This window comes from Gymnogyps californianus, chromosome 4 (assembly GCF_018139145.2).
Source record: "Gymnogyps californianus isolate 813 chromosome 4, ASM1813914v2, whole genome shotgun sequence".
Classification (NCBI taxonomy): Eukaryota; Metazoa; Chordata; class Aves; order Accipitriformes; family Cathartidae; genus Gymnogyps; species Gymnogyps californianus.
The window spans coordinates 32,614,784-32,630,089 of record NC_059474.1 but is presented as its reverse complement, the minus strand read 5'-3'; the positions used below and the strand labels follow the sequence as shown (position 1 = coordinate 32,630,089).

At 36.0% G+C, this 15,306-nt stretch overlaps 1 protein-coding gene across 1 annotated transcript in view; it reads left to right on the top strand.

Annotated features, from left to right (window-relative positions):
* Window positions 1-15,306, top strand: part of SGCZ (sarcoglycan zeta) — a 434,991-nt gene that overhangs the window by 181,871 nt on the left and 237,814 nt on the right. The window contains exon 1 of the mRNA XM_050896531.1: window positions 13,497-13,601. Within this exon, the coding sequence (XP_050752488.1) occupies window positions 13,497-13,601 (105 nt within the window). Of the gene's footprint in view, window positions 13,602-15,306 lie in introns of the transcript that reaches the window.

Sequence of the window (15,306 nt, the reverse complement as noted above, 5' to 3'; positions counted from 1 at the left end):
TATAAATGTAAGCTATACTTTCAGATGACATATTTAAAAACTCTTTAAATTTTAAGATCATATGCATTAAAAGAAAAAACTAAATCCTTTTTGCAACACTGTGATAATATTTTAAGGTGTTATAACAATTATTGTATAAAAATATTGATAACGTATCTACTTTTCAAACAGCAATGAGTCATTAGTTATAAGCTCAGAAGAAATGCCTACAAGGAGCAGTTTTTAAATAGTGTAGGATGGTGACTTATCCACAGTAATACCATTATGGTCGTGCTTTTGAGAGATACTTGTGTCAATTCAGAATTTATATGAAGAAGATAGAAATCCATAGATTGTAAGCTAATTAAGCTCAGAAATTTTGATTTGGATGTGCTTTTTGTTTAAAACAACTAATCAAATATGGAAACTGAGTTTTATACTGATTAAAACCATGATAGGTCTCAACAGCTCCCTTATGAATCCATCTATCCATAATATTATCCCCCGAATCATGAACACACTATGAATATCTACAAAAACTTTATTTTGTAGTGAAGTATTGCTATTAGAGGCTTCTGAATTTATACCATAATTGTGCTTCCTACATGTTTTATACAGACATGTATATATAATTATATTTTACTAAAATGTACTGTCTAACACAAACTTCAACAGCACACAAACAGGTCAAAAATCAATTGCCAGTGTGTCATAACTACACTATTGACTGTAGAGAATGATACCAGAACACTACTGAATATTGATTTTAAGTTCAGGCATCTCTTCAACAGTTAGTAAAGACATGCTCTGTCACTTTTGCAGTAGAAACAGCTTACTTCTTTCCTTACCTATAACATTTGCTAACTGTCATAAATAAGCTCCTTGGTATGCTGCTTTTACGTATTTCCCCCGCCCCCTCCTTTCTCTTTCTTTTTGTTCAGTGTTGTTACTTTCATAGCACACATAACTCGGTTTATGGCACAGTATGCCTTGAAAACATTTCCCACAGATCTCATGAGATGATGTCCTAGAAACTTGACTTTTAAGGCAAGACTGACTCACTCTCTATAGACTGAATGCATAAGACATAAAGTAGGGGTACAAGTTACTTGATAACCAATTTTGTTAGTGTTTCAGAGAGTAGCGTATTTCAGTAGTATTTTCTAATATGGTAAAGTAGAACTTTATTTCATTTTCTTTTGGCAGTAGATACTTTGTAATTGAAGCTAATTATAATTAAAGGAAGCAATAAATGTCTCCTTTAGGCATAACTGTTTATCTTTTTTTTTTTTCTTTTTAACTTTTATCCATATTAAATCAGACCAGTTAGCCTTTCTCAGGAACAATGGTGCTCATCATTAGATGGATATAAGCTTAAATTGCACTACTTCACATTCTCCTATACTAAGTAGAAGAAAAATTTTTGTATTCACTAGGTGAAATATCTTCCTGTACAGAGGGCTCAGGAAAAAACTTAGCAGTTTCATTTTTTCGGTCTGTCTGAAATTTAAGAGGCTGTATGATAAAATGAGATGCTTCTTACATAAACAAGAAGATCAATCTAAGCTCTCTGAGGGAAACGTATTATGAATGATAGTGGTTACTCTGCTTTTTTTTTGTCTGCTATATTGATTTATGCACTATAAATGTTTGATTTCAGTCTCAATATATGAAAATGGGACTAGTGTAACATAGTACGCACAGATTTTTTTTAATTTAGCAGGCCATAACTTCACTAAAATTTTGGGTTGGAATATTGACTGACTGCAAAAGCCAGGCATATTGTTCTAAAACAAAGCAGTAAGCTTGTCCCTGGAGTTTAAAAAAAAATAAATAAAAAAAATCAATTTTTGATATATTTAGACCTTGTAAGCAAATGAATTGCCTTTTAGACCTTATAATTCCAAAAGGAGTTGATTACCCATTCTCTTCCAGTGTTTCAAATAAATAAATAAAAACTTTTATCCAGTCATGGAGTCCTGAAGAGGTGGGCATTACTTTTCCAGCCTAGTTGTACATACTATAAGTTTACACATGAACAGTACAGTATTGCCTTTCCAATAATCAATGGCATTGTAGGCTCAGGGAAAAACAGTACTTTGGATCTGACATTTCTCTTTGTCACACATGCATTTGTAGTACTTATTGTCAATATTTTATTATGTTTTCCCAAGATGGCTTAGTGAAAAAAAATGAAGCCACTGACGATTGAACATGTGCTTGGTGTATGAATGTGAAAGAGGTCGGAGTTGACAGAAGACCTTGTGCCTGGTTGCAGGGGTAGAGGCTTCAGTTGGGAAGAAGTCTACACTATTTGGCAAAGCTCAAAGCAAGCTTTACATACACTAAAAAGGTTTGAGGAGGAATTGTGCTTCATCAGACAGCCTAACAAGTAGCTGTGCAATGCTTCACTACTCCAGTAGCAGTTTCCAGTGATGAGCGTGTAAGGTGAAGCCCTTCCAGAGAATTTAGAAACAGATTATGATAATCACTGTACTTCCACTAGCTAGAATCTATGTGCAGAAATTGAGTGACTGACTCTTAATACTCACTTTAGAAGCCAAAGATAATTCACATCTATCTTTTTTTTTTTCTAGTCAGTCCAGTTTTTCTTCTTTTTTCCTTTTCTTTGTGAGGTATCAGAAATGCAGTATTTGAAGTCCTGTCCTCTCTGAGGTGTAGAAATAGTGTTATTACCCTCCTCTACAGTATGATACTTTTGACTATGAATTCTGAAAGCGATTGCTATTCTTGTCTGTGCCAAACCCTCTTGACTCCACTTAGCTTTTTTCCTGTTCACCACCAGCCTCGCTTTTCCTGGTTCCTTTGGTTTCTAAAATTGTTTTTCCCACTTAAAACCTGACTTTTTATTGTCAGTTTATTTCTGAGAACCAGCTTGCATTTTGAAATAAAAAATTGCTGTATGATTATTTTAGAATTCATAATAGTAGGAGTTTTCAAGTTCTGCGAACACAATTTCTTTATCTTCACCGGCATTTGAGTGAATAAATGATGCTGTGTACCCATTCTCTGAAGTTTTTAATGAAAATATTAAGTAAAAAGAGACTCACAATTGCTGCATCCAGTCAGGTAATTCATTAATCACTTCAGCAAAATATCGTTATATGATGTCATAGCTAATCCATTGGAAATTAGTTTTGCAATACATTTATGAGCACTAGTGTAAATGTTTTATGAAACCATGTTTGCATATTGTTCTCAGTTCTATTGTTGATTTTTAGGTTGTTATTTTCCATTTTGCGTTTCATTAGAAGGTCATCCTTTGAGACAGTGTTGAAACAGGTATGTGAAGTGTTTACACTTTACCTCTTTTTCCTCAGTTAATACATACTTTCTGAAAGGATCCTGATTTGTTGACCAACAGTTTTGCTAAACAACCCCCTCTAAATTAATCAAGTATTTAGTTGTCGCTGCTTACTTTCATAGGCCTACTCCACTGTTCTTCATCAGAAGCTCAGTATATATGTTAGCTAATTCCCATAATTCCCTGAGATGTATATTTCTTATGCTTGATTTGTATTTCTTCAGCCTCTCTTAACTACTCTTTCACCTGACTTCATAGGAACTATTCTTTATGATCTCTCATGAGTTACAAATTGAAAACAAAAGCAAAACCAGGAATTCAGAATCATAGTGATACTGTGCTGATTACTCATTTGGAGGCTTACCATTGTGTAAGATTGCACAATAGGTTGATGTTCGCCAAACAGATTCCTGTCTCCCATGATGTATTTATGTCATGCATCAAAAAAATCCCAACCAAATAAAATCAATGCTTCAAGAAAATATTCTCTCATTGATTAGTCTGTGAGATTTTGCTTGCCAACTTCTTTTCTGTATTTTTGTAGTACTAACCTTTAAAATGATCTGTTCTAAATTTTAAAAACACAATCTACCTGCTTATTCACTCTGATTCCAAAACTATAGCACCATTTTAATTATTTGTTCAGGTAATATGAGTTTCCTGATGCAACTGCTGTATAAAAGCTATGTCTATTAATTATTAGTAGTTAACTATTGTACAAAGAACAGCAATTTTCCTAGCATCAGCAAAGTGATAAGAGTAGAGTAATGCTTCTGCATGTTCCAGATTCCACTTTGTTAACTACCATCAAATTAGTTTATTAAGAACTTTGATACATATAGAATACTATAGTGCATATTTAAAAGTTTTGGACTGTGTTTTTCACAGTTATTAGTGTACCTTCCAGTAATGCATTATTAGGCTAACGGTTTTTATTTTTGTCTTTCTACAAAGAGGATAATGGAATGTCTTAGATAAGTTTGTCATTAAATACTACATTTTGGTTATTTAAATGTGCTAGAAAAGCCAAGATTGAAGAGATGTGACTGTAAGTTTTGCAGTATGGTATGGTTTGTGATAGCCTTCAGTAGCTTTTGCAGTTAGATAGTGAGGATGTTGATTCTCTAGTTGCGTGTAATCCTGTTTGACAAAATGCTGATTATGTCTCCAGCAAATTAGTCTTTTTGAATCTGAATACTAGAAGTAGTAAATAAAGACCAAAATGACTTTTAAGCCTGATCATGGGTTACTTGAAGAGACAGGAGGCTGAAAAAAGAAAGCAATTTCAGTAGCCGTTTTAGACATCAAGCAGAAGGAAATTGTGTTTGGAAACAGTACTGCTTAAAGTCACGTTGCATGGGACTCAGACCACAGGCCATGAGTTAGAAATGGCGGTCATAATCCAACAGCAAATTATAGGGTCACCAAATATTATAATGAGATTTCTCACATTAACTGTTAAATCCCTAATATTTTACAGAACTCATAAAGAAGACAGATTTTTGTATTTCTGCAGCTCCCAAGTACCTTTTCAGGTGTCCAAGAAAGCAGTTCTCTTAATGGCACAGATATACATGGGCTAGATGCATGGCATTTGTTAAACATGCTATACAGTTAATCTGAACAAATTTATGGTGAGGAATCAGTCTGTTTTAAGTCTCTGTGTTGTGGATGTCACATAGTATGTCATGTAGTCTGTCACACAGTACTTGTAGACTTAGGAAGACATAGAGATTAATTTATTCACACTGTAAAATATTTACCAGCTGCTTGTTCCAGTAGAAAAATACTGTTTAGGTGTGACTCACTTGGCTGAGGAATTAGGTGTCTGCAACTGGTGTTGCCTATAAAATCCCTGAAATGAATCCGTGTTAAAGAAAAAGATGTCTTACTCTGAAGGATAAGTCACAGTTTGGAGAGGAGGGACAGGGAGTGGGATATTTAATTTCTAAGAGGACTCTGATCAGAATCCCTAAAATATTGCAGATAACTAAGGAAGCTTAGTCATGAAAACAATTATAAGCATTTATTATTTTCAGTGTGTTTATTTATTATGTTGTTGCAAGGAATGGAAAGCTTTGGAACCCTAAAAATGCTAGGTTCCCTGTTGCTTTAACAGATGGAGGAGAGCTTGACAGGGACGTTGGGAGTGGAAGGAATGGCTAGTTTTAGGGCAATGATGAGGTCATTTTCTATAAAGGGATAACTGCCTCAATAATATGCTGAAGTGAGCAAGGAATTAGCTTTCCATAGAGCTGGAGTTTACTGTGGATTGGCCCTAGCGTCTTAAATCAAGATCCTAAGTCCGTTAACGTCTGGAAGCAGGAAGTCTTCAAAGGCTGCATCACCAGAGGTTTGCATAAAGAGGAGATAATAGACCAAGACATAGGATGAATCCACCAAAAATGAGTGTTGCTGAGGAAAAACGCATCAATGCAGTAGGAATTTTCTTAAGTGTTAGAGGCTCTATTTTCAGACTTTAATATCAACTATCAGTAAGTCTGTTGATCAGAAATATAAAATCTAGGAATTCTTTGTAGAGAATATTGCTTATTAGAAATACAATATAGAGAAAGGATTTCAGTATGCTGAATTGGATTTTTGCAAACTCTGCCTTTATACATCATTAATCACTACAAGTAAGAGAGGAACTATTCTGAACATTTCTGATCAGAAGGCTTGATTCATTGACACAAATATGGGTGAAGTACAGGAAGTTGATCAAATGGGAGATTCTTTCCTGGTTCCACAGTACTTCCAGCATTTTGTCTCTGACACACTTACAAAGTTCATCATTCATGTTGAGATGCTCGTGAGAGTGTTCGTGAATGACTCATAATTACTGGTAAGCTTACATGAACCAAATTAACTCTAAAGAATAACATATGTTGTTTATTAATCTGACAGACTTTATCTAAAGGAAACTGCAGAGGCTTTCACTTACTGATATTAATAGGACAAGTGTAATAGGGTGGTAAAGGCAAACTATGGAAGAAATAATTTCTTCCTTTTTTTGTTGTTGTTGTGTTGCAGGGGACTTTTGCTGACTCTGGAAGTTTCATGAATTTCCTAAATTGTGCTCAGTAAGAGTTGCTTCTTGCTTTTTGATAGTCACAGCCGGTTTCTAGGGTAGGCAAAGGTGTTTTCTGCTGATGCGCTAGCTGCCTTCCCAAAATACACAGAGAATTAGCTTACCTTTGCCAATGCTAACAGTGAATGTTTAGCTTCTCTCCCAGTTCTTTTACTGCAAAATTTGTCACTTCTAGAGCCACAGTTCTGTCCCTTCTCCTTTTTTTAGTGTTTTTCTTCTTTTCTTTCTATACATTCTTCCTTTTAATGACTGTACAGATTGGATCATGCCAATCTTCCTCACAGCTCATTAAGTAGGCTTTTCCTCCTCGTCCATGGATATCTAATTAATTATAAATTCCAGTCTGAATCACTTGTAGGGCTAAAATGGACTTCTGGAGGACATCTGCTCATTGTTCTGTCTTTTTATAGATGTCTCCAAACTAGCATCTTCAAAAATCTTTGTTTTCCCGTCTTTTTCTTCTTCCAGATCATTAACGAGTTTGTCTGTCCCTCTTTGCTGTACCTAATCTCCCTTGAATATCCTGTTCATAAGACTCATGCAGAGTAATGACATCTGAGTACACGGTCTCCAACAAATCAAGTGTTTCATGTTTGTCAGTTTTCCATTTTGCTGACCCTAGCTTCTTGCAGGGACAGGCAGCTGCACTCTGTCTATTCATAAAGCTGGCTCAGTATAGTTCCAGAGAAGAGCAGTTATTTTTTTCTTCCATTCTCCCAACAGTGCTTACAAATATCTTCAGAGATAAAATGGTGTAGGCACTCGATCCTCCTTCAGTCTCTTCTTAGTAGAAAAAGAAGGCTTCATTTGTTCAATTCCAATCAGTCTTCTCTTCGTCAAGCTATATTGATTCTTTTTTCTTTTCACAGCAGGGAGAACACATTATATGTAGGGTGAGTCTCATTTAATTTTCATTACTCATTTGAGGAAAGTCGGGAAAAACCTCCACCTGCATTAGAGTATCAAAGGATGTAGCCCAGTTCCCTCCAGTAAAGAACAGAAGGTAGTTGAATGCAGTAAAGAAGAGATATAGATGACCACCTGAATCTCTCTAGATTTCCCACAGTGCTTGAAAGGATTGGAGATTTTTACCCCAGAAATTATTTGAGTTCGGTTCTATTGTTTAACTCATGATGTTGGCGCTATACTTTTGTTTGCTTACAAAAAAAAAAAGGAAAGGAAAAAGATTAGCTCAGTACTGCCAACTTAGCTTGTTAATGTGTTAATGTGCCTGGCAGAAATGTGACATTTAATCGTTACATGTTAAATGTCTTCATTATCAGCAAGTTCTTGGAACCCCTGTTCAATAAGGAAACAACGCTTGTGTGGTTGAGCTTCCGTCCTCAGTGCTTTGTGTCCTGCTAAATCTGAAGAGGTTGACTGTTAGGGAATGAATGTACTTCTGCTTGCATTTTCTGGAAGGAGAAAATGTAAACAGAAATGGAGTAGAGAAAGTGAAAATGTGAAGATAATTATAAGAATAAAATAAAACATTTGCTTCCATTTTTTTGATGAACAAAATTTCCAAGGTGAAAATTTTGCCAAGGTGATTTGGGAGTTTAGATCTCCTTTTCCAAAGGAATATTATGCCTTTAATACTGTCAACCACATTTAGAATAGGTTTTGAAAATATTGTCAAAATATTTTTCGCCTTGGGATCTTAAGTAATTTAGGAGTTTTCAAACATACCTGTTATGTTTCTTTCCAAAATATCAACTAAAATGTGAAAAGAAGGTCAAAGTTCTTTCACTGTTTAAAACATAGAACTGAATTGTTTAGTTAAAGGTAGTTTTAAAAGTGCAGCAAAAAATAATTCCAAAGTTCATGTAATAAAAAGGCGGACATTACTCCACTGTTGTATTTGTAATGCTATTTTCAGATCATTGAGGAAGATGATTCTGAAGGTTACTCTCACTTGAAAGTTTTACAAATTGCACTGCATGTTCAGCATTTGTTGGTATGGGATTTTTTGTGTGAGATATCATTGGTCGTGTGGGTGCTGGAAAGATGAGAAGACTTTTGTTACAGTATTAAAATGCCATGGTTGTTGTTTATAAAGAGGCAGGCACAGGTACAGGCCATCATTGTGAAACCACATTTATAAATTATGAGACTACTAATCCCAGGGAACAGTTACATCCATTAGTAACAAGGAAGATGAGGCAGCTTAATGTAAGGGAGGAAATGCTGAAGACAAAAAGGGAAACAAATTAGGGACTTGGTCCTATATATCATATTAAATTAAAAACATGTAAACTTAAGCAATGGAGCTGTAAATTCATCTTAGATTCCTGGTGTCTGCACAAACAACTCGGGTGTTCTCCATTGCTTTATGGTATCATCTGAAATACATGGTCATATTATAGATTAAAAACTGAAATCTGTATTTATTTTCTGTTTGCTTCTCCAACCATTTCCATCAATGCAATTTCATTAAAATACTCCTCAGAGTATTTTAAGTATTGGGTTCTTCATGAGTGTTATCTCATCACAATGGTGGTAACAAAAATGTTAATATTTATCCCATGGTAAAACGCATCTGTTGTTATAATTTTTAAACTTTGTTCTTTTAGACTGTGGCAGGACCCCATATTGGTAGGTGCTATAAAATGAGAGATTACTATATATGTGTGTATTTTTTAAATCTAATTCTGGCAGTGTGATCTATCTTCTTCTATTAAGATAAATTCTGCTATTTTCTGGCTGTACTCTGTCAGGCAGACAGGCGAAATATAGCTTATATTTTTAGAGCTGTGGATAACAGTAAGATTTGATCCATGCTTATGTTCTTGTAAGACCAAGACTTTTGTTTGCATAGCGATATCATTATAATTATATCAATTAAGAAATCTTCTGCAAGGATGGGGAATCTGATTCATGTTGAACATGAGGTCATCAAATTCACATTAAGATTAAACTGGTGAATTAAAAGCTCAGTGTCACTTTGGGATGTGGTATTGTTGCCTACTTAATCACAGAAGCAGCTCAACAAGTAGAAGTCAAACCCAAAATGTAATCATTGTCTTTTTAAGGCATACTCCTGTTCTTCATATCATAGTACTCACTCAGTGTGGCTCATTCTGTACTCTTTAGTATCTGATCCATGTATTTTTAATTTGAATTAACAGAGATGTATGTGTTGCATCAGAAGAGACATGCTTGTGGCTTTAGGTCTACAAGCATTTGTTTCCCAGCCATACAGCAGAGTTGCACTACACTCGTATGCAAATAAGAAGAAAAGGAACAGTACTTAAAAGCTTGTTCTTCATCCTTCTAGCAATCCATTTTTTGGTTCACATTTCCTACCTCTTTCCTGTTCTTTGATTGTGGACTACATGATTACCCCACCACATGAATTTTAGACTTCAACCTACAGGTAGGAAAGAACTAGTTAAAGAGGAAGTTTCCTCTCATAGTTCAAGTGTTCATTCCACCTGTTTCTTCCAGTCCAGCTGAGTTTGTCTCCCTTGGTGAATATGTCACTCTTAAAGCTTCTTTCCTGACTCTTGAAGATTATACTTTTCTATGCCACCATCTACTAGAACTGATTTAACCAAATGTATCACTCTCGGAGGAAAGCTAGTGCCAGGTTGTGTGAAGAATATTGGTCCTGTCGTCTTCCATTGATGTGGTTACCAGGTTTTCTCCTGATGGAATATCCTTAACAAAGACATTCTCCATCTTATCTTCTCAGTGGCCTTAAGAGAGGGAGCTGAGCAGATGATGTAAATTGCCGGTCACAGTGCTTGTGGATATGCCCTGCCTTATTGAGATATGGAAAGCGACAGGGATGAAGGCCCAGCAGGATTACAAGAAGAGTGGTGGTTTTTGAACTGAAATCTGATGATTTACTGTGGTTTTTCTGATTTTGTTGCTATTTTAATAGACTTTTACAATTTCTTCAGTAAGAAAAATTTAATCTCTTTATCTAGTAGTAGGAATATTTGAGATAAAGTCCAGAGAGCTATAACAGGTGCTAGGGCTGTATGCTGCTGTATCTTTCAGCAGTCTCCTCATCATCTACTTGTCTCCTCAGGTATCTGCTTTTCTCTAAGGCAACTCAGCTATACTGAATTTTATGTTGCTGCTACTAGACTGCTTCCGCGATCCCACCTAGTTTAATTAAGGTGATCCTTATAATATACTACGTTGGCAGAGTAGCTAGATAGAACACCTCAAAAGTAATTCTAAAACACAACATGCAAGTTTAGATGATTATAAAGCTAAATGAAGTAATGAGTAAGCTTTTGAAACCAAAGCATCTTTAACAAAATACACTGAAAGTATATTAGAATTGTTCTGGTTATTGAAAATGTAACTTAAAAAGCATATTACTAGGAAACATCATAGCCTGAGACTTATTTGAATCCAGCTTCCTGAAGAATTCAGTATATCACATTATTATTTAGAAACATTTCAAGTCACAGAATAGTGGGGAAAATATGCTTCTATTCATTACATGATTGATTATTCTTGTTAACATACTGTGAACTTCATTGTGCAGTGAACATTACAATTAAATATGTTAAACACATAACAGCCATAAATGTTCTCACTAAGTAATAATGGTAATAGTATCAGCTCACTGGTATCCATTTTTGTGAAGTGATAATTTTATTGGAGGACGATATTTGAGATGCAAACATTTATTGTCCTTTTATAGACAATTGTTCCAATAACTGTTTAGTGAGTACTGGCATCATAGGGAGAAAATTCTGTACCTCAGCTGCTGTCCTGCCTGTGGCTGTAATGAAGTCTCTGTAGTAATCTAATTGTATTGACTGAGCAAAAAAAGGGAATTCTAATTGACAACATAAAGCCAAGAAAATTGTCAGTAAAGACATGCTGACTTAAGCCTTGTTGACACTGATGTCAAAACTGTTCTTTATGGCCAAGAAGAAAAAACAGATTCTTCTGAATTATTAAACTTCAAAACACATAAATTATGTAATCAACTGACATTATGTACAGCTTGATGGTGAAGTTATTTGCATGTTCTTTCCTTTAGGTTTTCAGGGGTGCAAAGAGGTTTCCAAATGTGTTGCTTAAGAAACATGATTTTGGAGTTTTGAGTACAGTTGCACCTCTGTTTCTGAAAGTGGCCAGGGCAAAAATCCATGGCTGAACCAAAAAGGCATCAAACTCTCAGATTAGAGTCTTGAAGTCCATCGGATTTGGCACCTCTTCCTGGCAGAAGTAGTTGAGTCTCCCTATGTAGCCAGTCTGGAAGTAAGTTTTTCAAGTTGGAGATTGAAGACTGAACGAGTGAAGCCTCCCCTGAATCATCTTTCACTGTAATGTGGTACTGACTAGGATGTGGCCTAGCCATAGCCAATATAAAATATGGAGCATAAATTTTTTCCAAAATCTTAGTGGTCCCCAACGCTTGACTGAGGGCCTACTTAATGTAAGTACTTTCTACTCAGTAGTCATACCTGAAGAGATTAATTTTAGGACTAAGTGCTTTTTGAAAAGAAGTGGTTTGTGTCTGTATTCAAACTGGGAGTATTTTTCAATAGAAGATAGGACATGAGCCAGCGATGTGCCCTTGCCACGAAGAAGGCTAACAGTATCCTGGGCTGCATCAGGAGGAGTGTTTCCAGCAGGCTGAGGAAGGTAATCCTTTCCCTTTATTCAGCACCGTTGAGGCCACGCCTGGAGTGCTGTGTCCAGTTCTGGGCTCCCCGGTACAAAAGAGACGTGCATACTGGAGAGGGTCCAGTGAAGGGCCATGAAAATGATTAAGGGACTGGAGCATCTCTCTTATGAGGAAAGGCTGAGAGAGCTGGGACTGTCTAGCCTGGAGAAGAGACAGTTCAGGGGGGATCTTATCTATATGTCAGATATCTGAAGGGAAGGTGCAAAGAGGATGGAGCCAGACTCTTTTCAGTGGTGCCTGATGACAGGACAAGAGTCAGTAAGCACAAACTGAAACACAGGAGGTTCTGTCTGAACATCAGAAAACATTTTTTTACTGTGAGGGGGATTGAGCACTGGCACAGGTTGCCCAGAGACATTGTGGAGTCTCCATCCTTGGAGATATTCAAAAGCCAGTTGGACATGGTCCTGAGCAACCTGCTCTAGGTGGCCCTGCTTGAGTAGGGGGTTGGACTAGATGACCTCTAGAGATGCTTTCCAACCTCAAGCGCTCTGTGATTCTGTGACATACCCTAGTGTGGGTCTCAGAAGGACCACACTCTCCAAATGCTTTTGAGTTACTATAGCAGTTTTAATAGTGATTGATCCCAATTATACTAAACAGAAAAAAAAAAATCTAACAAATGTAAAATTATCCATCAGGGCAATAAGGATTTACACTGATTTCTGTTGCCAGTAATGTACAATAGAATGATGTGACTTTTATCGTATCTGGCCAACAATTTTTGGCCCAATAGCCTTTTATACCAGCGTCAGTTGCTGATGTGCTTTTGGCTGCCTTTTAGAAAGGCTTAAATGGCTAATACCATAAAAAGAAGACTTTGCAGATGTCAGGTGTAGCCTAGATAAAGATGTTTTCAGAGGAAGCTACTCTTTCCCTCCAGTATTTAATTCTCTAAGAATGCAGCTCTACTACCTTGTCAGTCTATTCACAGTAGTTAATATGATCCCCACTAACTCAGGATGATACCATCTTTTTCTATTATTTTTGGAAATCAGTTGTAGAGTACCAAGCCCTTGCAGAAGAGAAGAATCAATTTAGCTGCTTCAACACATGCTGAAAGTGACAGCAAGAGCTTTGTATACAGCTGTTTGGCATTTTAAAAGCTTTCCAAGAAAATCCATCCTTTTATTCATAAGGCCTTTACAAGAGATACAAGCCACTTGCTTGCCATCTTTGTATTTATTGTTGTAATGAACTTCGTATTGATTTCATCCCAACTCTTGATTTTAGAGTCAAAGTTGGGGTGTAACGTACTAAGCATTTGTGCATTTGCTGTATAAGAAATGTTACAGTTCTTATAGCACTTCCTGCTCTGTGTGATACGTTTTTCACTACGTACGGTAAACTTCCAGCTAAAGTCTATAAAGAAAACAGTAAAATGATATTTCAACTGTAAGCTTAATTAATGCCACATACTGCGTAGAGTGGAAGCAAAATGAATGACCTGCTGTAGTGTCATACAAAAAGAGAGCTGTCCACAGCATCAGCTGCTGGCCAGAAGCCATGTTACTGTCAGGGTGAGTGGAGAGAGCCAGCTGGTTCTGGTAAATCATCTATATGATGTCCTGAGCTATGGCTAGTTACAAGCAGATTGCTTCCCCCCCCCCCCCCCCCCCCCCCCCCCCCCCAAAATGCTGATGTGAAGAATTTTCTATGCTAGGTATAGTTTTTCTTCTATCCCTTCACCTCTACAGCTCATCTGATTGCTAATATGTTCCTTACCAACTCAAATGATTATTGGGTCTAGATGCTGCCATACTATATTTTTATATTTTAAACTTCCTTTATGTTTTTCTTTCTGTCTATGAATTAAGAAAATAATGCACTGAGAATCAATCAGTAATGAAAATGTCTAGAAGCAGTATCATGTATCGGGTACGATTACAATACCTGATGTAACAAAAATCATATTGGTTTTTGGCTTATCTGTTTCATGATGTGAGTAGTAAACAGTTTCAGATAATTAGAAGTTGATTTCTTAGGTTTTTTGAATATAGCTAACTATTTGCTGTGATAATGTCTTGTCAGACTTGAAAACTGCTTGTAGCTTTAAATAAACATTTTCCATTTATAGTATGACAATTATCAAATCGTTCCCAGAGGTATATTTCTACCACCATTATTTTCTTACTTAAGTCTTCATATACCTATGTCAGTCTCAAAAGAATAGTAATGGAAAGAAGTAATGCTTTTATTTTTGTTTCATATATAAATATAGCAAATAAAATAATTGTGTTGAAGTTCTAAATGTTGAATGTTCCAAAAAAATGTTGGAAGTTCTTAAAAAAAATTTTAAAAAATTAAAAAAACAAAAAAAAATTCTGTCCCCCCAAGGTATGGGTGAAATTCTGATGGCATCCATCTCCATTTTATTGGCAGTTTGTTCAAATGGATAAATTTCAATGAATCAACACACTCTCAATAAGAGCACTCATCACTGAAAATTTCAAACCACTTTTAATCATTGTATTGATGTTTCAAACATAATGAGTTTGTTTTTTCTGTTCTACACCCTTGGGAATGCAGGCAGGTTTTATTAAACACTTTTTAAAAAAAATCTGTTACTGAATAATATTTTTCTCAAAGGTAGGAGTATGAAAGCTTGGTTAATAGCAAGGACTGTCAAGTGAAATGTATTAACTGAAGCTAGCAGAAAATCTGGGTAAGATTAGAGAGTGCTGTGGGTCTCTAAGCAATCTGAGTTATAGCATTTGTTGCAGGGATTGTGGAACTCTTGAGACCTTCAACTTGAGCATCTCAGAAAGCTAAAATAAATTGGGAGAGAACATGAACTAGAAAAACTAACTTTTGACCAGCTCTCATTGTAATGCCCCCAAACTTGTATTGCCTCTAAAACAGAAAAAAACCTGAAAGCAATGCCAAATGGAAGGCAGTGGAATGAGACTTAAGTGATTCAGTTCTTCCGTTTTTCGCTAGTTTGCTCGTTGTCTGTGGAGAAGTTTCTTTCTCTCCCTCCCTGAGCTTTCATTCCTCACGTGTATGACGATGCTGACGCAGATCTTGTTTGTTATAAAGAGCTTTGCTTGTTTAAGACATAGATTTGGGATAGGAAAAACATTGTCCCAGCCTTAATTATGAGATAAGAATGCTTGTTTTAGATGTGAAGAAAATTGTAGTTATCCTGGTAAATCATTTATGAAGTTTCTTTCTTCCCTCCTACCTTCCCCTATCCCCACTGAGATACCAGGTTTTTATTGGACTGCTTGATTTTCAGACATGTAGAAGGCA